Genomic DNA, 25,964 nt, shown 5'->3' with positions numbered 1-25,964 from the left:
TACCTAATTATGTTTAGTACTTGCCCCTTGGACAATGTTTGTCCTTTACTGCGTTTCATTGGAGATGGGATTCTTGGCTCCCTGTCTGACAAGGATTATGATCTACATGGCTCAATACCTATTTCAATATCACTTTCACTTGTTAAGCATGTATCATAATTGTTGTACTCCTCATGTACGTTGTCCACACAGTTGAGCATATACAACACCACACATTCCACTGACTCATCTTATAGAAACACTAATATTTCATCTGCCGCTTCCTTCTCACTCTGCAGAATTCTTTGGCTTCCTTTCAGACACAAAGTCAACTTTGGCAACTGTTGTTGTACATATAATGCACTGTTTGCTTTCTTTATCGTTGCCATTGCTCTGCTCTGCATCAACACTACTAGCACAGTAGCACTGTTGTTTTGTCACTCATGCTGTGCTCACCATTGGATACCTCCAATCTCACCCCCTGTTGCCATTAGCTGCCAATATTTTGGTTGCATGACGGACAATATGTAAGCCATAAACATCATTGGCCTCTCCTTGAGAGAAGTAGCCTCCAGGCACTAGATGGACTATGTTAGGCAGCTGTAGAAGTGAATTTGATGACAGATCAACCCCGTGTGCTGGACTGGAACTCCAACTCTGGCCACAGAATTTTGTTTACTGATAGCTATTGAGGCATGTGCCAATCACAAGAATGCAGTTTCTTTCTCCATTGCCTAGCAAATTCAGATCACGAAAACAGTTCACTATTAGTGTGGTGTCACCGCCAGACACCACACTTGCTAGATGGTAGCCTTTAAATCGGCCGTGGTCCGTTAGTACACGTCGGATCCGCGTGTCGCCACTATAAGCGATTGCAGACTGAGCGCCGCCACATGGCAGGTCTAGTCTAGAGAGACTCCCTAGCACTCGACCCAGTTGTACAGCTGACTTTGCTAGCGATGGTTCACAGTCTACATACGCTCTCATTTGCAGAGACGACAGTTTAGCATAGCCTTCAGCTACGTCATTTGCTATGACCTAGCAAGGCGCCACAGTCAGTTACTAAAAGTACTACCTTCAAGAATGTATTCTGAACAGATAATACTGTGGTTTTTTTTTTTTTTTTTTTTTTTTTTTTTTTTGGGGCGCACAACTTCAATGGTCATTAGCGCCCTGACTACTCTAAGAATGCACCGCGAGGCACAAGTTGACCACAACAACTAAAAGGGAAAACACGATAAAAGACAGACTGACAGGCATAGGATTAAAAAACAGCATCATCAAATGTCCTTAGCGAGGTTTGTCAAATTGATAAAACGAAGAACACGAGCAGCTGCTCGTGGGTCATCCGCTAAAATGGCATCGAAAGTATTTGGCAGGTTAAGATCGAGGCGCAGTGTGTTAAGATCTGGACAGGACATTAAAATGTGTCTAACCGTCAGCAAGTGCCCACATGGGCAGAACGGCGCCGGCGCAGCCGTCAGCAGATGGCGATGGCTGAACCGGCAGTGTCCAATTCTTAACCGGGCTAAAACGACCTCCTCCCGCCGAGAAGGGCGTGAGGACGACGTCCAAGCCACAGGAAGAGGTTTTAAGGCCCGAAGCTTGTTGTTGGTAAGTGCAGCCCAATCGGCATGCCACAGAGATAAGATGCGCCGACAAATCACCCTGCTAAAATCGGACGAAGGGACACAACAAGAAGCTGTCCGAGGCTGGAGGACCGCAGCCTTGGCCGCGGCATCTGCAGCTTCGTTCCCAGGGATACCGACATGGCCAGGAACCCACATAAAGCTAACTGGAGAACCGACGTCCACCAGCTGCTGAAGAGAGCGTTGGATCCGGTGTACGAAAGGGTGAACCGGGTACGGATCACTGAGGCTCTGGATGGCGCTCAGGGAATCTGAGCAGATGACATAAGCAGAATGTCGGTGGCGGCAGATGTAAAGAACAGCCTGGTAGAGGGCAAAGAGCTCAGCTGTGAAGACCGAACAATGGCCATGGAGCCGGTATTTGAAACTTTGTGCCTCGACAATAAAGGAACACCCGACCCCGTCATTGGTCTTAGAGCCATCTGTATAAATGAAAGTCATGTCGATGAACTTCGAACGAAGTTCCAAAAAACGGGAGTGGTAGACCGAACCGGGAGTGACCTCTTTTGGGAGCGAGCTGAGGTCAAGGTGAACGCGGACCTGAGCCTGGAGCCAAGGTGGCGTGCGGCTCTCGCCCACTCGAAAGGTTGCAGGGAGGGAAAAAGTAAGGTGTTGAAGGAGGCGACGAAAGCGAACGCCAGGGGGTAGCAGGGCAGAGACATACAACCCGTATTGACGGTGAAGAGAGTCGTCAAAAAAGGAACGATAAGACGGATGGTCGGGCATTGACAGTAGCCGACAGGCATACCGACAAAGCAGTATATCGCGCCGGTAGGTGAGTGGCAATTCGCCAGCGTCAGCATGAAGACTCTCTACGGGACTGGTATAAAATGCTCCGATCGCAAGTCGTAAACCCCGATGTTGTATGGAGTTGAGGCGGCGTAAGATGGATGGCCGTGCAGAGGAGTATACGAAGCTCCCATAATCCAGCTTGGAGCGGACGATCGACCGATATAGACGAAGTAGGACGGTTCGATCCGCTCCCCACGACAGACCACTGAGAACACGGAGGACATTTAAAGAACGGGTACAACGGGCGGCCAAATATGACACATGTGGAGACCAGCTAAGTTTCCTGTCAAATGTAAGGCCTAAAAATTTGGTTGTCTCCACGATTGGGAGAGCAACGGGACCGAGTCTTAAGGACGGTGGGAGAAACTCTTTGTATCGCCAGAAGTTAATACAGACCGTCTTCTCGGCAGAAAAACGGAAGCCATTGGCGACACTCCAGGAGTAAAGACGGTCAAGAGAACGCTGAAGACAGCGCTCCAGGACACGTGTACACTGCGCGCTGCAATAGATGGTAAAATCGTCCACGAAAAGGGAGCCTGATACATCAGCTGGGAGGCAATCCATTATTGGATTGATCGCGATGGCGAAGAGAGCGACGCTCAAAACTGAGCCCTGTGGCACCCCATTCTCCTGGCGAAAGGTGTCGGACAGGACAGAACCCACACGTACCCTGAACTGTCGATCCATTAAAAAGGAACGAATAAAAAGAGGGAGGCGACCGCGAAGGCCCCATGTATGCATGGTGCGGAGGATGCCCGCCTTCCAACAGGTGTCGTAAGCCTTCTCCAAATCAAAGAACACAGCCGCGGTCGGGCGCTTCCGCAAGAAGTTATTCATAATGAAGGTCGACAAGGTAACCAGATGGTCAACAGCAGAGCGGCGCCTACGAAATCCACATTGTACATTGGTAAGTAGGCGTCGAGACTCGAGCAGCCAAACCAATCGAGAGTTAACCATTCGCTCCATCACTTTACAGACACAGCTGGTAAGCGAGATAGGTCGATAACTGGAAGGCAAGTGCTTGTCCTTCCCCGGCTTAGGAATCGGGACAACAATAGACTCGCGCCAGCATGCGGGAACATGTCCCTCAATCCAGATGCGATTGTATGTACGAAGAAGAAAACCTTTACCCGCAGGAGAAAGGTTCTTCAGCATCTGAATATGAATAGAATCTGGCCCTGGAGCAGAGGACCGTGATCGGCCAAGTGCGTTTTCGAGTTCCCGCATGGTGAATGGGGCATTATAACTTTCACAATTCGAGGAGCGGAAGTTAAGTGGCCTAGCCTCCTCTGCCTGTTTGCGGGGGAGGAAGGCAGGGTGGTAATGAGCGGAGCTCGAAACCTCTGCGAAAAAGAGGCCGAAGGCATTGGAGACAGCCTCAGGGGCCACAAGGACGTCATTCGCGACCTTCAAGCCAGAAACTGGTGAGTGGACCTTAGTGCCAGATAGCCGGCGCAGGCTACCCCAGACAACAGAAGAAGGAGTAAAACTGTTGAAGGTGCTTGTGAAAGCAGCCCAGCTGGCTTTCTTGCTTTCTTTGATAATACGACGACACTGAGCACGTAATCGTTTATAATTGATACAATTCGCCACTGTAGGGTGGCGTTTAAAAGTGCGTAAAGCACGTCGACGAGCACGTAAAGCGTCTCTACATGCTGCGGTCCACCAGGGGACCGGTACGCGACGTGGAGAAGAAGGAGGGTGAGGGATGGAATATTCAGCAGCAGCGAGAATGACTTCCGTGAGGTGTGCGACCTGACGATCGCAGCTTGTAAAGGTTTGATCCTGAAAGGTCGCCCTGGAAGAGAAGAGCCCCCAGTCTGCCTTGGAGATGGTCCAATTAGAGAAGCACGGAGAGGGGGTATGCTGCAGGAGATGGATAACACACGGGAAGTGGTCGCTCGAATATGTATCAGAAAGTGCATACCACTCAAACCGGCGTGCAAGTTGGGGAGTACATATAGAGAGGTCTAAATGGGAATAGGTGTGAGATGTGCCCGAAAGAAAAGTAGGGGCGCCAGTATTGAGGCAGACAAGATCGAGCTGGTTGAAGAGGTCTGCTAACAAGGAGCCCCTCGGGCAGGATGCTGGAGAGCCCCAAAGGGGATGGTGGGCATTGAAGTCTCCAGTTAACAAAAATGGTGCAGGTAGCTGAGCAATAAGTTGCATCACGTCTGCCCTGGTAACGGCAGATGACGATGGAGTGTAAACGGTACAAAAGGAAAACGTAAAAGTGGGGAGAGTAATGCGGATGGCAACTGCCTGCAGGCCGGTGTGCAACGTGATGGGATCGTAGTAAATATCATCGCGGACCAGCAACATAACCCCTCCATGAGCTGGGATACCTACCACAGGGGGTAGGTCAAAACGCACAGAGGTGTAGTGTGCCAAGGCAATTTGATCGCATGGGCGTAGCTTCGTTTCCTGGAGGGCTACGACAAGCGGACGGTGCAAGCGGAGCAGCAACTTCAAGTCCTCTCGGTTGGAGCGAATGCTGCGAATATTCCAGTGAATAAGTGCCATCGTAAGAAAAGAAAGATGAGAGAAGTGGTCACCTCGAAGGCCGCTTAGGGCCTGGCTTCGAGCGAGCACTGCCGCCGCTATCAGTAGGCGGACAGTCATCGTCCATTGGGTCTATAGGGTCATCGGCCATCTCGGGAGGATGGCCGGGAGGGGGAGCTTCCTCCGCCAGTGAACGGCCAGATGTACGGCGACCAGCGGTGCGTCCAGGCGAAACGGATGACGGCCTGGGGCGGCAGCCGCTGGGTGGCGCAAGAGAAGAAATGCGCCGTGGCGGGGAAGGAGAACTGTGCTTCCTATGCGCCTTTTTGGAAGGACGTGTAGTGGAAGTACCGGTCGAAGGCTGTGAGGTCGAGGTACGGAGGAAGTCTGCACGGGATGGTTCCTTCTTGAAGGCCCGTGCATCTGACTTCGGTGTCTTCGTCTTAGCAGAAGCTGAAGAAGGTGCTCGTGTCTGTGGGGTGATGGGAGGAAGAGGAGACGTCGACCGCGCGATCTTAGCACTGGCCGAACGGACGACCGTGGTGCTGAAGGTCAGATCGCATGTCTGGGTTGCTACCTCCCGGGTAGTCCGAGGAGAGGCGAGGACAGTACTGTATTTCCCCGCTGGGAGCAGCGTGGGCTTCCTACTAGCCAATAGCTTGCGAGCAGCCGAGGTGGACACTTTCTCTTTGACCCGAATTTCCTGGATACAGCGTTCTTCCTTATAGACAGGACAGTCGCGGGAGGATGCTGCATGGTCACCCTGACAGTTCACACAACGAGGAGACGGAGGTGGACAGTCACCCTCATGGGCATCCCTGCCACAGGTGACACATTTAGCCGCATTGGAACAAGACTGTCGAGTGTGATTGAAACGCTGACACTGGTAGCAGCGCGTAGGTGTCGGGATATAGGGCGAACAGAAATAACCTCGTAGCCCGCCTTGATGCGCGATGGCAGCTTAACACTATCGAAGGTCAAGAAAATTGTCCGGGTCGGTACAAGGTCATTGTTGACCTTTTTCATGACCCTATGGACAGCCGTCACGCCCTGCTCAGCGAGGAATGATTGAAGCTCCTCGTCAGTCAATCCGTCGAGGGAGCCAGTATAGACCACACCACGAGACGAATTCAAAGTTCGGTGGGCCTCCACCCGGACAGGGAACGTGTACAGGAGGGTGGCCCGAAGCAGTTTTTGTGCCTGAAAGGCATTCTCAGTTTCTAGTAATAAGGTGCCGTTACGCAACCTGGTACAGGATTTGACAGATCCGGCTATGGCATCTACGCCCTTCTGAATAACGAAAGGGTTGACAGAGGAAAAATCCTTTCCGTCCTCAGTTCGAGAAACTACGAGGAACTGTGGGGCAGACGGTAGTACTTTTGTCACTGTTGGCTGGTCACGTTTCCGTTTTTGGGTCGAAGTCGAAAGCGATGGAGTAGAATCCATTGCGGAGGAATCCCCCATGATTGCCAGCGTCTCCGATGGCGCGCTCCTTCCTTGTGGGGACCCTCTCAGAGGGCACTCCCGCCTTAGGTGAATGTTTACACCTCAGGTCACACCTCCCGAGAAACAGACGGAGGGACCAATCGGTATGGTCAGAAGGTATCAGCTCAGGCAATCACCCCTCCCCGGGCCTGGCCTTTACCAGGGGGTACGCGCGTGCCTTACATGTCTACCCAGGGCGGGGACTTACGCGTTACCCCGTCACCGGCTACGCGTGCGAACGCGTGGGTCGGCCTTCAGGCACGCACAGGGAGGAAGGAAGAAGAGGAAAAAGAAGAGAGAGAGGGAGAAAGAGGACAGACTGTCTCAAACGCCGAGGCGGAGACCAGAGAAGGCAAGGAGAAGAAGGCAATGAGAAAGCAAGGGGAAGAAGGCAATAAGAAGGCAAGGAGAAGAAGGCAATAAGAAGGCAAGGAGAAGAAGGCAATGAGAAGGCAAGGAGAAGAAGGCAATGAGAAGGCAAGGAGAAAAAGGCAATGAGAAGGCAAGGAGAAGGCAAGGGAAAGAGTAAGGAAGACAGTGAGGTGGAGAAGAGCAAAGAAAGGAACCAACAAAAGGAAGGAAGAAACGAGAAGTGAAAAAACCAAAAGGACCACGATGATAGGTCGTGGAACCGTCCGTCTCCGGACGCAGGCGCGAACTACCCCCGTGAGGGGGATGGACTCCTTTTAGTCGCCTCTTACGACAGGCAGGAATACCGCGGGCCTATTCTAATCCCCGGACCCGCAGGGGGGAGATAATACTGTGAATCATATACCATCAAGAGCGATGTTCATCATTAATGGATTAAAGTTAAGTATCAAACTAATTACGCCCGCTTTCTGAATTCTCATTCCTTGTCATGTTCCAGACCTCACGTCAGTATAGTTCTTCCCTCCTCACGCCGGCCTGTGTGAGCTAAAACGTGTGCATTTTGGCCTCCACTCGTAACACGGTGTTGGCTCCTCTGCTAACACAAAAACTAGTATTTAAATCATATCTCTAAATGAATGACTGCCTTATCACAGTGATTAGCAATCCCAAACATGAAGGATGGTGGATGCCCTTTAATTATAGATAAACAAGGTAAAGAAATATGACTTGTAGAAAGTCATAAGTACTGCATCCTTGATTCAGGTGGATCATGAACAATAAGTTGTTTTATACTTGATTTGCTCTGTGGTAGTTGCACTTTGTTCCTGACTACCCTCACTTATGGTCCAGAGTTGAAACAGAACAAAATAACAAATATGATAAAAAGTGGTGCAAAAATTTCAAAATGTATCTTTAAGCATGGACAACCATTTTCTCCAGTTTCACGTGACTAATTTGAAACGCAATGGCTCACAAAACAAAATAAAAATCTTGTTAGCATAAAAAACATCAGAGGCAGACCACTGCTTAGTTAGATATCAAAAGATGAAGGTAATTAAACCACCTCAACATCCAAATGATTCAAGCAAACTAAAGAGAAACTCAATTAAGATCACTATATGGAGACTGGAAACTGTTTCCTTCTGAATACAAGTCAAGTCATATATCTAATTGAGTCATTTACCTTATTACAAAATCATGAGTGACTCCAGGTTTCCTTCGGTTAGTCCTGGCAACATGTTTACGCTGGATATCAAATACACTCCTGGAAATTGAAATAAGAACACCGTGAATTCATTGTCCCAGGAAGGGGAAACTTTATTGACACATTCCTGGGGTCAGATACATCACATGATCACACTGACAGAACCACAGGCACATAGACACAGGCAACAGAGCATGCACAATGTCGGCACTAGTACAGTGTATATCCACCTTTCGCAGCAATGCAGGCTGCTATTCTCCCTTGGAGACGATCGTAGAGATGCTGGATGTAGTCCTGTGGAACGGCTTGCCATGCCATTTCCACCTGGCGCCTCAGTTGGACCAGCGTTCGTGCTGGACGTGCAGACCGCGTGAGACGACGCTTCATCCAGTCCCAAACATGCTCAATGGGGGACAGATCCGGAGATCTTGCTGGCCAGGGTAGTTGACTTACACCTTCTAGAGCACGTTGGGTGGCACGGGATACACGCGGACGTGCATTGTCCTGTTGGAACAGCAAGTTCCCTTGCCGGTCTAGGAATGGTAGAACGATGGGTTCGATGACGGTTTGGATGTACCGTGCACTATTCAGTGTCCCCTCGACGATCACCAGTGGTGTACGGCCAGTGAAGGAGATCGCTCCCCACACCATGATGCCGGGTGTTGGCCCTGTGTGCCTCGGTCGTATGCAGTCCTGATTGTGGCGCTCACCTGCACGGCGCCAAACACGCATACGACCATCATTGGCACCAAGGCAGAAGCGACTCTCATCGCTGAAGACGACACGTCTCCATTCGTCCCTCCATTCACGCCTGTCGCGACACCACTGGAGGCGGGCTGCACGATGTTGGGGCGTGAGCGGAAGATGGCCTAATGGTGTGCGGGACCGTAGCCCAGCTTCATGGAGACGGTTGCGAATGGTCCTCGCCGATACCCCAGGAGCAACAGTGTCCCTAATTTGCTGGGAAGTGGCGGTGCGGTCCCCTACGGCACTGCGTAGGATCCTACGGTCTTGGCGTGCATCCGTGCGTCGCTGCGGTCCGGTCCCAGGTCGACGGGCACGTGCACCTTCCGCCGACCACTGGCGACAACATCGATGTACTGTGGAGACCTCACGCCCCACGTGTTGAGCAATTCGGCGGTACGTCCACCCGGCCTCCCGCATGCCCACTATACGCCCTCGCTAAAAGTCCGTCAACTGCACATATGGTTCACGTCCACGCTGTCGCGGCATGCTACCAGTGTTAAAGACTGCGATGGAGCTCCGTATGCCACGGCAAACTGGCTGACACTGACGGCGGCGGTGCACAAATGCTGCGCAGCTAGCGCCATTCGACGGCCAACACTGCGGTTCCTGGTGTGTCCGCTGTGCCGTGCGTGTGATCATTGCTTGTACAGCCCTCTCGCAGTGTCCGGAGCAAGTATGGTGGGTCTGACACACCGGTGTCAATGTGTTCTTTTTTCCATTTCCAGGAGTGTAGCTGTTTATCAAACGAAATGGCATAGCTTATCGGTTAAAAGCCTCTTCTCCCTCAATCACAAAACAAATGTCATGACAACTACAACAGTTTAAATTAATTTTAATTTCTTGTACACATCTCAAACATGTGCATATACCACAACCTGTGATTCAAACAAAAAGAACAGATTTCAATTGTTTACTAAAGCCAAATTATCGAACATAGAAACACATTGTGTATGTCACCGGATAGAGGAACATCCAAAGTTTTGATGCAGCTGCACTTTTGATTGTTTGTAGCAACAGGGTGACTACACCCCAAAAGAAATCATTTTGCGTGTTGGAATTTGCGGAAAGTCAATCCACCATCCTAGTCTGATGTGTATTCCGCTGTTGAATCAGCAAGAATTCACCACTGCACAAGCAGATTTATGATGGATATGTAAAATTCTTGGAAGTGTGTTGGATACGCATATCCACTGATCAGCCACACACATCTGATGAAACTGTCAAGCTTATCTGAGATGCATTCACACATTGCCCTCTTGCAAGTTCACGAGATGGGCAGGCCAAGAATTTTGGCTTCCTTAAACAATGGTGTGGCACGTTCCAAAATGACACCTGCATATGAAGCCTTACAAGTTGCAGTTAGTGCAACCATTGCATCCCTGTGAGCATAACAGAAGGTATGAACTTTGCATTTCAGTTCTCCAGGACACTTTTTCCAAATGACTCATTCTTTTGGACAAATCAGTGTTTCATCTATCAGCAAAAGTAATCTGCCATAATGTAAGAATCTGGATGTCACAAAATCCTGGCATTGTCATTGAACACGAAAGAGGCTCAGTGAAACTGAATGTGTTTTGTGCCTTTTCTGTGCACAAAGTATGTGGACCATTCTTTTTTATGGACCAAACTGTGACAGGTATGTCATACCCGAACACGCTACAAAATTAGTTGTTTCCTCAACTTCGCAGAGATTCCAACGATTTCATTTTTATCGACAACAGCACTCAGTCTCACTTCCATCTTGAGCTCCAATATTATCTTAACACCAAACCACAACATTACATTGGAAGAAGTGAATAACAAGATCTTGTTCATTGCTTTTGGTCTCCCAGGTCACCAGACTTCGCACCTTGCAATTTTTTTCCTGTGGGGGTATTTAAAAGTCAGAGCCTTTGTCCCACCTATGGCAGCTACTCTTCAAGGGCTGGCAAGTCGAATTGTTGAAGCAGTCAGTTCCATAAACAGGGACCTGTTGATTCATTTGTGGAATGAAATGGACTATTGTTTTGATGTTTCTTTGGCAATGCATGGTGTTCATGTTGAGTGTATGGTATAGCCTTTGTGTGAATACAAAACCCAATGACATGCACAATGTGTTTCTATCTTTCATAGTTTGTCAGTAATCAACATTTGAAATCTGTTCTTTCTTTTTGAAGCACCCTGTAAATCACTCACGCACCCCCCCCCCCCCCCCATATATATATATATATATATATATATATATATATATATATATATATATATATATATATATATATATAATGTAATCATGTAAATAAGTGAAGACAACCTTTAAGAAGTAACACAAAGAATGATAACAATGTCACATGGTGCAGGCACCAGAAGGAATATGGAGATCCCCCTTTAGTCAATGTTGATAAGTAAACTAACCTTCCTATGTTAATTATACAGAGTGATTTACGAAGATATGCAAATATTTTAATATGTTATTCTACAAGAAAAACTAGAGAAAAAAGTTCATGTAAACACAGATCCACAAATGTTTAGTTACGGAGTTGTGGCTAATAAAAGATTTTGCTTGAAATTTAACAACTTCACCAATATGAAGCCATCGCAAAACTGTACAAAGTTAAAGTAAAGCACAATTTCCATTTATTTTGTTGTTATTTGCTGGTGAATCTAATAAAACATGTCCCAGACATGTACCTGCAGTAGTTTTCTAGAGCATCCAGAGAAGCAAAGATTATTATACAAGTAAGTTTGTTCACTTTCTATTAAGAATGCAGGAACATTTAAGTCATTGTTGGCAACCGTTAGTGAGTTGTTTCAGTAGTTTCCTAATCTTGAAACGAGTTAGTTTTCTGTACCGTTCAGTGAAAGAACATAATAACAACAGTGCATTTAAGTGAAATCACATAGTAACTGTTGTAGTTTGTAGATTATTTATGAAGTAGAGATGCCTTCCAAATTTACGACAGAGGAATATGCCGATATGGTGTTTATTTGTGGCAAATGTGATGGTAATGCTATGACTGCAGTTAACGAACGTCGCATACGTTATCCAACTCTGAGGATTCCCAATGCAAAAAACCATTAGTGGAGTATTTCGAATGTTAGGGGAGCCCAGACGTCTGACTGGTGAGACTTATTTACAATTACTTCAAGAAGAAATGCCTCACCAGCTCGAAGATGTTCCACTTGCTATGTGATTGCAAATGTATTTTCAACATGATGGCACACCCCCACATTTCACCAATGCTGTTACTACACATTTAAATGAACATTTTCCCCAGAAATGGATTGGTTGTGGTGCTACACCTCTGTGGCCACCCAGATTGCCCGATTTAACACCAATGGATTTTTGTCTATGGAGATGGATGAAAGGCATAGTTTATGAGGACAAAGTCAATACACGAGAGGCATTACTTGCTCGAATTATGAATGCAATAGGTGATATTAAGAACAACCCTGTGAAACTGAAACAAGCAACAAAATCTATTCATACATGTGCAGCTAAGTGCATTGAACTCTGTGGAGGCATTTTTGAACATTTATCGTGAAATTGTATGAACACTGTACAACTTCCTTAACACTGAGCTTTGTTTTTTCTGGTTTAACATGAATTCACGTGTGCTATGGTATTAATAAAAGCAGATTATCTGACAGATTCATATAGTTTCAGTTAATGTTATCACCACCATTTTTTCAAAATTAAATTCTCTACTACTTCTGTTGAAAACTTTGTGCAACAGTCTGGAATTTAAAAAACAAATTGAGCCAAGTAATTAATCAATTACAAATTTTTCAAAATTACTTCTTTGCTTCTCTAGATGTTCTGGAAAACTACTGCAGATACACGTCTGGAACATGTTTTATTCGATTCACCAGATCAATAACAACAAAATAAATGGAAACCGTGCTTTACTTTAACCTTGTACAGTTTTGCGATGGCTTCATATTAGCAAAGTTGCAAAATTTCAGGCAAAATCTTTTATTAGCTGTAACTAAACATTTGCTGACCTATGGTTATATGAACTTTTTTCTTTAGTTTTACTTGCAGAATAACATATTAAAATATTTGCATTTCTTCGTGAATCTTCCTGTCTACAGTGACAAAAAAAAAAAAATTTCAACCTCATCTACTCAAAACAGAAGCATATATTTATTTACATTACTTGGTAAAATTTATTCAAATGATGTCTAGTGAATACATATAGAAATTATTATTCATTATTCAAGAATGATAAATAATATTTATTTGAAACTTAATTAAGTGGACAAAAACACGTTTGCCATTTGTGAATAAAAATGGTTGCGAATAAAAGAATCCAAAAACATTTATTGCTCCAGTTCTTTTGTCATTTGTCAAACAAATTTACACACTGCTGCTTTCAAATTAGTTTTCAGAGCAATTCTTTTTTCAGAATCTCATCAGAATGTTTATTTGATCACATTCCGCAGATGCCAAAGAGGTTAGTGGTGCACTATATCCCTTGAAACATCAACTTTATTTTCAGATAATGACCTAAGATTTTTATATCACAACTTTGTTAAGCAAAAGATTGGTAAATCATCAAGTTTGCTATTGTTTTACGCAAATAACTTTGCTGTGGTTCCATGTTAGTTCCAACCTTCTACACACGACTCAAAATCAAAAAATAAATTTTCATTTCCTTTCATTTGAGGCCAGTCTTTCAATTCCTTTGACAGTTATTTGGCTACTGTATGTGTGAAGTTTGTTGTAGGCCTGCATTCATTGTAGAGAGCAATACAGGTGAACTACTTATTTTTAAACTGTGGGTAAGATAGTGCTACAATAGCTGCACGTTTTCACTTTGGCCTTTCGAGTGACTTTGGTCATCCAGCAGCACTCCATAAATAACCACATTTTTCTATAGATTGCAATGCACTTCAGTTAAGGCAATGTGTTCTTCAGTTTCATAAATATTTTAAAGGACAACATTAGCATCATTTGCAGCATATAAATTCAGAAAATGGGTAGTGCATGAAAAGAATGATGGTAATTGGATACTATGTCTACTGATATACACATTATCACTTGTTAGAAAATTCTATGAGACTTCTAAATATTCACCTTTTCTATAGTCATCTGCATAAACAAAATTGTCGTCGTCATCGTCGTCAGCAGCAGCATACCTTCCTCTTACTGTGACTCAAATGAACTATAGATAAACACACCACACACTTAAAATGCTTTCACAAAACTGCTTCCCTATATCAGTTACTGTTGCAACTACTCTTTTCCAGAATGAGATTTTCACTCTGCAGCGGAGTATGTGCTTATATGAAACTTCCTGGCAGATTAAAATTGTGTGCCGGACCGAGACTCGAACTCGGGACCTTTGCCTTTCGTGGGCAAGTGCTCTATCCTTTTCCAGTTTAAACTGAGTTCTGTGTGAATTTCACCTAACACTGTGGCTACATGATCACAGGTACGAGCTCCAGGAAACATCTTACCTGCTCGTCTGTTGAGGTTATAATCAAGCCTATGCACTGTTGCCTCTATAAAAACTCCTTTCATAACTTGACCATAGGTCCACAATTGTCTATACCAGTATACATACTACCTCAACCAATAATAACTTATTCCTGGTAAAAAATCTTTTATTTCATAGTAAGTGTCTTTTGGTTAATTAATTAGGCTTATATTATAATGTGAAATGTTGAAGTTGTTCAGCATTTCAATAACATCGGGCTTTTAATCGCATCCAGGAAGAGCACAGACTGGATGAAAAACTTAGCAAGATCATTATCAAGTGTATTGTGTGAAACATTCTTAGACAATTCACCATTTTAAGCCTTCTTTGTCCTTTTTTTTTTTTCATTTGCTTAGCATGAGCATGATATCTTTGACAGCTTCTTTTTCGGATTTTCATTTCAAATGGCTCAATACATTTCATGTTTAATTAACAATTCCAACAACCTTGCGTGAATAATTCATATGCATAGTGACAATGAAGACAGTATCATTTTCATGTGGACTACCTTCACGTAAGCCACTTTATTATTATTATTATTATTATTATTTTAAGCCTGATGATGACAATGATTACCAGCAACAGGTTCATTTTGCAGAACTATAAACATGAGAGACTTCTGTAATTGTATTAACAAGACCCATAGCTGACAGCATTAGTAATCTTGGTAAAATGTTTACATTCTTCTAGTTACCCACAGTTGGCAGGGGGAGAAAGTCTAGCAATCACGGCACATGCAGAGTCCAATGAACTGGGTTGCATTGCTAGTGTAGCTGTTGTGCTATGAAACACTTCTCTTATTTGTATGCTGTTAACACTCTGGATACCAGCCACTTAGAAGAATATTGGGCCGTGGAAATTGGTAATTTATTCCATTATTTAGTGCATTAGTGGCAGTGTAACTGATGGATATTTAAGAGTAATACATACTAAAAAGGGCCAAGCTTCAAGATTTATTTTTCATATTTATTGTAGTTCTTTGATAGATTACAAATTTTAAAATAATGATGACAGAAAGTATAACTATCCTCCAAAGTAAAAATTGCGAGGTGAGTTAGTGCACAATTTTTCCTCTTGACCTTCCAAAATTTCTTACTCAACAAACATGTCATACTTTTAGCAGGATTACAGCAAACTGAGAAACATAACGAGTACAAGCACAAAATTACGTCAATGCAATCATACTGGCTCAGCCATTCATGAGAGCGGCTGTTACATTTGCTAATGTTTCATTCGAAACAGTTGTCGGAATTGACAACAGAAGGCAGCACCAGTCAACAGGCAGGTCACAAGATGTCTGTGTATTGTTCTCATATGAAACAAGTCCAGTTTTCGAGCAGTAGGTGGCTCACACATTGAGAAAATTGCGGCACGACCTATACTCCGGTGTGGTCTTTTTAACACAGAATCTGTTCTTCAAAGTGGCAAGTACATAAAGCTGTCCTCAACCAGAAAGTTGGTTTGAGAACTGCAGTGTTCTACCAGATATGGTCCTAGTGGGGGTGGTACGCACTTGCTTCGGAATACAGTTACCCAGCTACTTATAATAACCAAGAACTCAGCGTTTTTCTCATTAAAACGTAACTGCTAGAAATGAAAGACAAGTAATCGTAGAATCAATGGGGGATCAAAAACCAAACCTTTAGATTATTGGTCTGGAATTTACCCACAGGGACACACTTCTGTGTACAGAATTAATAAATCATCTACCAAACAGAAACTGTGCTGAGCCACATGAACAAACACTGGTTATATGTGAAAAAGTGATGATTGAAAATAAACAACGAAAATACAGTGGCAGTCTATGTGGTGTCACCGCCAGACACCACACTTGCTAGGTGGTAGCCTTTAAATTGGCTGCGGTCCGTTAGTATACGTCGGACCCGCGTGTCGCCACTGTCAGTGATTGCAGACCGAGCGCCACCACACGGCAGGTCTAGAGAGACTTACTAGCACTCGCCCCAGTTGTACAGCCGGCGTTAATAGCAATGGTTCAATGACAAATACGCTCTGATTTGCCGAGACGATAGTTAGCATAGCCTTCAGCTACGTCATTTGCTACAACCTAGCAAGGCGCCATTACCGGTTAATATTGAAATTATAAAACATGTACCATCAAGAGCGATGTTCTCCAATTGTGGATTAAAGTTAAGTATCCCAAGAACTACGTTCTTTTCTTTATAGGATAATTACTTTACCTTGTTCCAGACCTCACGCCAATCTGCGTGAGCTTAAAAGCGTGCATTTCGGCCTCCTATAGCAACACTTCAGTCTATGTTACTGGTTAGTTATCAATAATAAACAATTACTTTTATTCAAAGAGTGAAATAACCTCATTATCCACAGATAATTTATTTGAGAATATTTTTTAATTATTTATTTATTCAAATAATGACCACTTCTGGTATTACTGTGCACTTGATTCAGATATAAAAGATTTTATTAGTGAAATACAAACAGGTAAACTAGTGCTAAAAAAGTTGTTGTTACAAAACAAATAAACTCTTTAAATTCTCACCATGCATCATCTGCTCCTAACTTCTCAGTCATTGTGTAGAGGCTTATACAATCCTGGAGAGACAGTTTGGTGCTACTGCGTCGATGGCGCGGCTCAAATGAGTCCACCGAATGAACATCATATTCCTGGTAATACTGCTGTCTGGTATTTTGATTCCATTGAGTGACAATATATTGACCACCTGTATGCCCTGAAACTTATTATTTTTATGCCTTCGACTATTGGATACAACTAATTAAACAAATAACCCCTCATATATAAATGACTGAATAAACAGAACAGGTACTTGGAAAGTTTTGCAATGTTGGACTCAAGGTGAACAAGCAACAACATGCTTATGTACATATTTCTAACTTGTCCTCAGAGGCAAAGGAGCAGCTCAGGCAACCCCTATCATTTTTGCATAGCTGCCTATCATCAGTTAACAACAAACACAGTCACAGTAAAAGAAATTACTGTATAATTTTGTGGGAGTTTTTCTTTAAAACTGATGAAGGAGATTCTTTACATGAACAGAGAAGACGGTCCTCAGTGCTCTAGAATATTCAGATGGTTCAGTGTATATGATAGGCATAGTTAAACCCTTGATGATCCTATCTGCTGGCCTCCTCCACAGGACATTTGCTGCAGTACATGAGAGGCGTGCAGGTTATCACCACAAAGAAATCTTTGGACTAGTCTGTACATCCAATTCATTCAAATATTCAAGACCACACTGAAGTATGGAAGCTATTTTTGATGGGCTGGATGGAACATTGTCGCTCATGAAATCTTCAAAATATTAGCAATTAAGGTGCACCTCACTTTGTGAATAGCACTGTTAGAAGCGCAAAGAACCTAATTTTAGTACCAAATAGTTGCAACAGAGTTTCATGGCAAAACATGGATGCTTGAAGATGAAGGTACACCTGTCACAGTCTGTCAAGAGGGAAATCATAGCTATTTCCATAATCCTATGAGGATCACAGTGGAAAGTTGCATGAAAAAAACCTGTTGACCCTTCATTAAGATGGCCACAATATTAATAAAATTGTACAGGTTACTTAGCTGCAACAGGCTTCGTAGTCATTAAGTGTTACCCAAATATAACCTGTCTTTAAACTGAAGAGCAAACAAACTAGTTCCCTCTCTCTCACTACCCCACTGCATCACAAGGAGAAACTACAAGCTGTTTCACAAACATATACTGACCCTCGAGAATGAGATTTTCACTCTGCAGCGGAGTGTGCGCTGATATGAAACTTCCTGGCAGATTAAAACTGTGTGCCCGACCGAGACTCGAACCGAGTTCAAGTCTCGGTCGGGCACACAGTTTTAATCTGCCAGAAAGTTTCATATACTGACCCTTCTGCAATGCACCTTTCAAACCACAGATGATGCAGAGAGTGTTTATTTCTCACCAAAAGTGTTAACACTACATGGGATATACAGAAGTAGTATCCAATATCTGCAACAAAATAAACACATGCCAACAGAATCTACAAAAATCACCGCATGCTGCAATGCTTTGCAAGAAACTGATTCTTGATCATCCAGTGAAGCAGTTTTAGCATTCTTCTTGGAAAGACCACTTCCCTCACCACAAGTGCTGCTCACTCTTCAGTTTACAGACTACACTACTAATCTTGCCCCATGTGATAGGGATGATGATCTCCTATAGGTATGAGATGATTATTGCACCCATCTATCTTAACATATTTGGGGGTGGGGGCAAATTATTTCAGAAATGGTTCACAATAACCATTCATTAAAAAAATTGGGACTGTATGCAAAACTTTCCTTGCACCTTAAAAGTAGCACTAGCTGTCAATTCACTTATACCACTGAAATCCACACGGCAAACTTATTCAGTCTGCACCTTGAGACACTTCACTTCAAGGAATGAGTGAAAATGAGCTACAAACACTGTGTCATTTGGTGACAACATGTTTACATTAACTCTGCGAATTAATCAATAGCCCAAAACAAGAAGTATATCTGAACAGAAATTAAATAATTTTAAAATAAAATCAAAGCTATCATAAAACTATTTGCAATATATCTGCAATTAAATTCATTGCTGGAATCACATAAAACGCTATTCTAAATTATTGCGCTACTTACAGAACCTGTTTGTGCATGCATGGAGTACATGAATCTGACACTTTCTCATTAGATACTTTTTTGAAACATAACTCTTGTCCTACTGATAATGTGTTTACTTTATTAAAGCACTTGCACAGATCTCCCAAAGCATGTACAACTAACAATAACATCTAAAACTATGTTGGTTAAACCATGATTCCACCGAAAGACAACATACCACTAAACTATCATCTTCAGTAAGTACCATTTCATGAGCTATCTCAAGTAGAGCCAAAGAGAATAAAACCAGTTTTAAATATTAATGCTACAAATGTACTGTTGCAACAAAGGGCAGCCACAGATAACTTTTACAAAATGTTACTTTACCTTACTGCTGACTATTAACTTTAAACTTGTCTCCCTACACAGACATTTATTTTCCTGTCTGTACTGAACTCCTTGCTGGAGGAAAAATGTGTGTTGTAACATACACTAAATTAATTAAAAAATATTTTTAGTAGTACTAAATGATATAGTTTCTGGAACTAACCTGGTAATTCAAATGGAACAAGGTCCGCATGTATTTTAAACACAACAGATGTAGTTGCTGGATTGACAACACACAGAGTGAATAGCTGATCTTCAGTGGCATCACCGTTGCAAGGTTGGTTAATGTTGTCAGTGTCTTCACTCTGATGTTCTATCAGCTGATTTGATACTACAAATAAAAGCACAGTAACTATTACAACAGGAAAAGTCTAATACCTTGGGTTTAACAATTTATTATAAAAATCTCATATTACAAACAATTATAGTTATGCATTTGCACAAGTTCCGCCCAAATATAAACACACCTATGATGCCTGTTAAAAACTTATGTCTGCCAACAAACTTTTCACAACAATTATACAGCAACAGCATCACGAGTATCTTATGCCACAGGTGTGGCTTGCATCTTGACAGCATAGGTTCTCAGATACTTCACTGGTTTGAAGACTTTGAGTTATAGAACCTAGTACATTCTACTTGCAGGGAGTGTTCATCAGAGACAATGATAATGTCAAGAATGCCCCAGGCAAATGTGGCAGTCTTGCTCCTGTTCTCTACATATATAATGTAAATGATCTGTCAGATAGCATAGGTAGCAATCTGGGACTTTGTGCTGTAACTAATAGAAAGAAATGTCCTTGGCTGCCACAAAGCCACGACAGTGATAGGCTTCCACACATGCAGGTGCAAGATCATTGTACAAATAAACTGAGCTGTATTTACAACACAGTAGTTTGCTGATGACACTGTTGTGTATGGAAAAGTGTCACTGAGTGACTGTAGAGAGTACAGTATAACTTGGACAGAATTTCTATTTGGCAGAATGAGTGGCAACTTGCTTTAATGTGGGTAAGTGTAACTTAATGTAAGAGAAATATTTATTTAATGTTCGAATACAATATTAATTGTGTGCTGTTTGCCACAGTCACATCAATTAAAAATCCAGGCATAACATTGTAACACAAAGTGAAATGGAATGAGCACATAGGGGCAGCAAATGGCTGACTACAATATAATGGGAGAGTCCAGGGAAATGTAGCTCACCTACAAAGAACACAGTGTACAGAACGGTTGATAAACCCATTCTTGCACACAACTTTGAGTGTTTGGCAACCCCTCCAGATCAGACTACAAATATACACTGAAGCAGCTCACAGAGTTGGGGCTAGATAGTTACTGGCCAGTTCAATCAGCATTATGGAAATGCTTTACGTATTAAATGGGAATCCTTGGTTGAATTCATCCAATATTTTAGCAAACAGCTATGACGAAGTTTAGAGATGCAGCATTTGCAACAGACTAGGGAATGATTCCATACCCTCCAACATTCTCACATATGTAAGGGCTCTAAGGATAAAATAAGGGAGTTAAGAGCTTGCAAAGAAGTATACATGCAATAATTTTTCTCCTCACTCCATTTGCGAGTGGAACATAAAAGGGAATTACCACCAATGGGACAAAGTACCAACCCGTATGCATGTACAGTGGCTTCAGGATGATGACGACAATTATTATTATTATTATTCTGATACAGGGCACTGCACAGATACCCAAAATATGCTGGACTGAAAATGGCACAACACATACTTCACAGAGTGGTGGATCATCTTGTGGGAGGAGGAAACTGTGTATTAAAGGGGTATGTTCAATGTGCAGTCTGGTGAGCAGCACTTCCTCCCACTGGTGAGGGTGGCATGAAGTCCGCCATGCCAGTGTGGTCAATTTGAGTAACAGCTGTTTGTTTTCCACCATCTCCAACTATTCAGTTTCCCACTGATGCATAATTTGTCTCTCAGATAATGAGGTGACGGCATGAAAGGGGATGGCACATTGATATACACCACCATCCCAACATCTTAATTTGGCTGCTTTCTCAGCTACGTCACTTCCCTGTATCCTGGGGTGCCCAGGTACCTAGCAAAAGATTACCTCCTTGCCATGGTATTGGAGCCACTGTAGACAGTCATAGATGAGCTGAATCAAGTGGTCTACTGGGTACATTTGATGGACAGCTTGTAGCACACCAAGCAAGTCTGAACAGATGAGAAACCTTGTACTGTGATGCCTTTGAATCCACTCCAGTGTGATTATCATGCTGCATAAGTCTGCATCATAATTTGTAAATTGTTCCAGAAGATGCACTTTAAAAATGCTATCAGGGAAAACAGTTAACAACCTAGATATTCCTCTGCTGCTATCAATCTGTATAAACAACAATAAAACTGTGGTACATACTTAAAATTGAATAAAATACAGTTGTTGGGCATCTGAAGACACCAAGGCACCAATTTGTCCCATACTTAGCTGTGTATTTGGAGGTCTGACATATCCAGATTCATGAAACAGTCAGTAGCACATATCTCAAATGACTTAGTCACATGGGAGCAATTGTTGAACAGCTGCTCTATGTTAGGGTGACTGCCACACTAAATGCCAATGACTGAGGCAATGCTGAGTTTTTCAGTGCCAGTTGAGCCAAGAGGTTCTGCCAAATCTAGAGTGGTGTTCAGCAGCCACTACACACAGACTTTGCAGTGGACTGATCTGACAGACTCCAGTCAATATCCAAATGCCTTCATGGTGCCTCTGGCATTTGAGGAAACAGACGAGGTGGTGGCTGACCATGTGATCTAGAGTCTTACCCACACAACTGGTAAGGGCTACACTCCAGTAACTATTAGGACTGGCATTATACTTGCCTAGTTTCCATACAGAAATTAATATTGCTTCCTTCCCAGTGACTATGTACTGTCAATCATACCAGATGTGATTTAAACAAGATAGGAGCTTGTCTTTGGCTGCACGGCACAGATCACATAGTATGACACAATGAATCTGATAGGGTCCTTGAGCAGTGTCTGGCTGCAGCAGAGGTAATTCAAATTCCCACATGGAGAATGGAACACTGTAGATCTCCTCATTACACAAAAAAGCAGAGTCTCCTCATCTTCACTGTCCTAAGGGACATCTGAAACCCAGGAGTCTGTCCAGATGACACAATGATGGTAAAAAAGTGTTCAGCTAAAACCTAAGCCATGTCTTTAGATGCATCCACCAACACTCCATGTCTCTACAAGGCCATATAGGGCAGTGTACCCTTGCCTGAAATTTGCCTTATTGGGTCCCAAACTGATGCCGTGAAAGTGGACCAACCAATGGAAGTCGTGAATTCTTTTCAGGAGTTCCTCTTCTGTTCTGTTCTTTTACCTATTGCCTTGCTTGTGCTCTCACAGACCTGAAGTCACAAAGGTTTTCTGTAGTTGCATGGTGTTTGAATTGCTGCAAAGCCACACACCTGGCTCTGATTGCTGAATTACATTCATCATTCAAGCATGGGACAGGCCATCATATGCAGATGTTGCTACACTGGGTGAATGGAATTGATGACAGCCTGTCAGGTCACACATGTGGTATGGTTCATCATCTCCTAGGTACATTCCTGTTGTTCAAAGAAGGGCTACTGACTTTATCGCAATCAATTTGCACTTGGAGGCATCCGTCTTCGCGGTATCCTGTCAACCACTGTCTGAGTCAGTATGTGAAACCATATCGGAAAGTTGTTGATGTAATGCAAATCTGTGGCCACTTCTCACTGAACTGCATCAGCTGGGGAGCAAAAATGAATGTCAATGACTGCAGATGACCTTTTAGTTGTAGAAAAGTGTGTTATCTGACCAGAGTTTATATGGCAGATATTATCTAAATGGACAATTATGTTGGTTCATCTGCCCTCTGCAACTGCTCGTATAGCTATGGTAAGAGGGACAGGAGAGGAGTGGCATCTGTCTTCAATGAAAACAGCCACCTCAATGTTAGCCCTGTCTCCAGTAACGTCACTCTTCCTATAGGTGTAGTAACCCCCTAATGTAGGCGTGTCAGTGACTTTAAAATGAGGTTCTTGAAGCAGATGCACAATGGTCCCTCCTGAGCTGGGAGCTGTAATTCTGCCAAATTCAATTGGTACCCATTTAAGTTCTACTGCACTGTGGGAACTATTGATCAGCAAAGGTTGTCCTTTTCCTTCTTCCAAGGCAGCAGTGATTTACCTGAGAGGTCAGGGGGAATGTTAGATGGTGCTCAGCTCTCCAGTTCCTCAATGTGAATAAAAGTATTCTTGACAGTAAAACCATCATCAGAAAGGGAGTGTGCTCACCAATCCAAAGGTTTTGCTGCTGTTCACTTTCACTTTGAATGACTTTTTGTATGACTTTTTCTTACTTATAGGAGTTTCTTGCACAGGCAGAGACAATGGTTTAGTGAGTTTCTCATAGTGTGCTGCAGTTTGTGGCTAAGGTTCCAAGGCCAACATCAATGGCTTCTGAATGATTTCGGATTCTGCTGTAGCTTTTCCTCCCCACAAGTAAACTGACAAGTGCAACTACTCACACTTGCATCTCTGAACTTGCTTTGCGTGGAGGTATCACATTTGGCAACTGGCTTCTTAAGGGCCGAAGCAAAAGAAGTAGCAAACACTGGAGGTTGCATAGCTTCGAAAGCTTTTTTAGCTTACCATAGGGTATGTCTCTCTTAACTTTCAACTCCTGAAGTTTCCATTTCTCATTATAAACTTTTCACTTCCTTGACCATACTGGCTAATCCCTAAGCAGCTTATAAATTTTGAAGAAAGTGTACGAGAGTTGCCCAATTTGTGAACTGAACTTTCTAAATAAGGTATTTGACCGTTTTCTGGAAATCATCTTACATGATAATTATGCAATTTTATGCTCATCACATGCTGTTGTCCTCATGACTTTCAGTATTTCAAGGAAATGAAACAAGAAAGATAGAAAGAAAGAAAGAAAGAACTGAAATGAAATTCAAATAATTTGAAAGCCTGCTAGAATGTTCCATTTGAGTTACATGATGCCAGTGACATCACTGGCTAGCACGCTACTCCTCTTGTCACAAAGCTTGTTTACAGCGATTTCTTGTTTTGAAATCTGTGATTTCGAAAATGGATTGCAATTGTTCCTAAAAAGTTGTATTTTGAGTGTTCCAAAGAATGAGAAGATGTATAAAATGTGGTTCCAACTTACTCATAAAGATCCAAATGAGATAGTGGTCATGTGAGTTTGTTTTTGTGAGGATCATTCTGATGTAAGTGAACACTCCATATGAACACAATGTCACATGCAGTATAATACATGCAGGACTTTCAACACAACATTCGTAAAGATCAATCCTCATTCAGTTCCTTCTCCTTCTCTCTCTCTCTCTCTCTCTCTCTCTCTCTCTCTCTCTCTCTCTCTTTAGTATGTATTTTCATTTATTAACTTCCTTTCACACGTAATGAATTTGTGATGAATCACAAATTATGCAGTTCTTATTCTGGAGATTCTGAGAAATCATTTAATAACTTAAGAGCACATGATTCTTTCCAAACAAGTTGTTGAAGATAGTAATTTTCCACTTCCAAGTGTCTCTACTGAGCCTGTTGTAAAGCTGTATGATTCTGACAAAGAGAGAAATCGAGCACTGCTTGGAACCTATGAGGAATTATCGTAAGACCAGGACATTATGATAAAATGAAAATTAGTCTTGCTTAAGCACTTTTAAATCACAGTGTTTCAGTAACAGTTATGCATACAGTAGAACAACAGATACTTTAAGTCCTGCTGCATTGACTGCGTATTTTTATAGACAAAATTTTCCAGTGGTTTAAATTAATGACCTGGAGGAACAGTAAAACTGCAATATGTAAAGATGTTGAATGAAAATATAATGGTGCTCTGCAGTTTCCCATGTGTTATTACACTGACTGAACATTTTAAAATTGAGAAAAAGGGCACCTGGAGAACAGTATTGTTTCTGGCAATAATGACAGCAATTAACAATCAGAATTATCTTCTGAATGAAAATTTTTCCACTGTGTTTTATTCTGCAAGCTTCCACAAGCTGCCCTAGAAAACCTTTCCAGCATGGTCCGAGGAAATAATTCAGTTCCCGAGTCCCTCAGATGCAAGACAATTCAGTGACTAGAATGAAATTTTCACTCTACAGCGGAATGTGCGTTGATATGAAACTTCCTGGCAGATTAAAACTGTGTGCCGGACCAAGACTCGAACTCGGGACCTTTGCCTTTCGCGGGCAAGTGCTCTACCAACTGAGCTACCCAAGCACGACTCATGCCCCGTCCTCACAGCTTTACTTCTGCCAGTACCTCGTCTCCTACCTTCCAAACTTTACAGAAGCTCTCCTGCGAACCTTGCAGAACTAGCACTCCTGAAAGAAAGGATATTGCGGAGACATGGTTTAGCACAGCCTTGGGGTTGTTTATAGAATGAAATTTTCACTTTACAGCGGAGTGTGCACTGATATGAGGTACTGCCGGAATTAAAGCTTTGAGGACGGGGCGTGAGTCGTGCTTGGGTAGCTCAGTCGGTAGAGCACTTGCCCGCGAAAGGCAAAGGTCCCGAGTTCGAGTCTCGGTCCGGCACACAGTTTTAATCTGCCAGGAAGTTTCAATTCAGTGACTTATTGCTGTGTCACAGTCCTTCTGTCCCAGTCACCATGCAATGCAGTTTTCACATTTCTTATTCCCTGAACATAAAAATATTGGTTGGAGACCATAAGTGCGTCACAGTTTTTGGAAGGTTTCCACAATTGGCATTCACAAAATTCCTTTCCGTTGTTACACAGAAGTT

The 25,964-nt window shown here is 43.1% G+C and overlaps 1 protein-coding gene across 6 annotated transcripts in view; it reads right to left on the bottom strand.

The window, feature by feature from the left end:
• The window catches only part of LOC124555039 (ubiquitin carboxyl-terminal hydrolase 15-like), a 185,935-nt gene that overhangs the window by 24,034 nt on the left and 135,937 nt on the right, over window positions 1-25,964 (bottom strand). For 4 of the 6 annotated variants that reach the window (XM_047128805.1, XM_047128806.1, XM_047128807.1 and 1 more), the window contains 2 exons: window positions 19,322-19,489; window positions 16,708-16,903 (listed from right to left, as the gene is read on the bottom strand). In XM_047128805.1, coding sequence (XP_046984761.1) covers window positions 16,708-16,903; window positions 19,322-19,489 — 364 coding nt within the window. The remainder of the gene's footprint in view (window positions 1-16,707; window positions 16,904-19,321; window positions 19,490-25,964) is intronic. The other 2 variants (XM_047128808.1, XM_047128809.1) reach the window with 2 other exon arrangements.

The sequence above is a fragment of the Schistocerca americana genome, chromosome X, assembly GCF_021461395.2.
Source record: "Schistocerca americana isolate TAMUIC-IGC-003095 chromosome X, iqSchAmer2.1, whole genome shotgun sequence".
NCBI classification, from domain to species: domain Eukaryota; kingdom Metazoa; phylum Arthropoda; class Insecta; order Orthoptera; family Acrididae; genus Schistocerca; species Schistocerca americana.
Note: the sequence above shows the minus strand (reverse complement) of the source record. Positions and strands in the feature narration are given on the sequence as shown.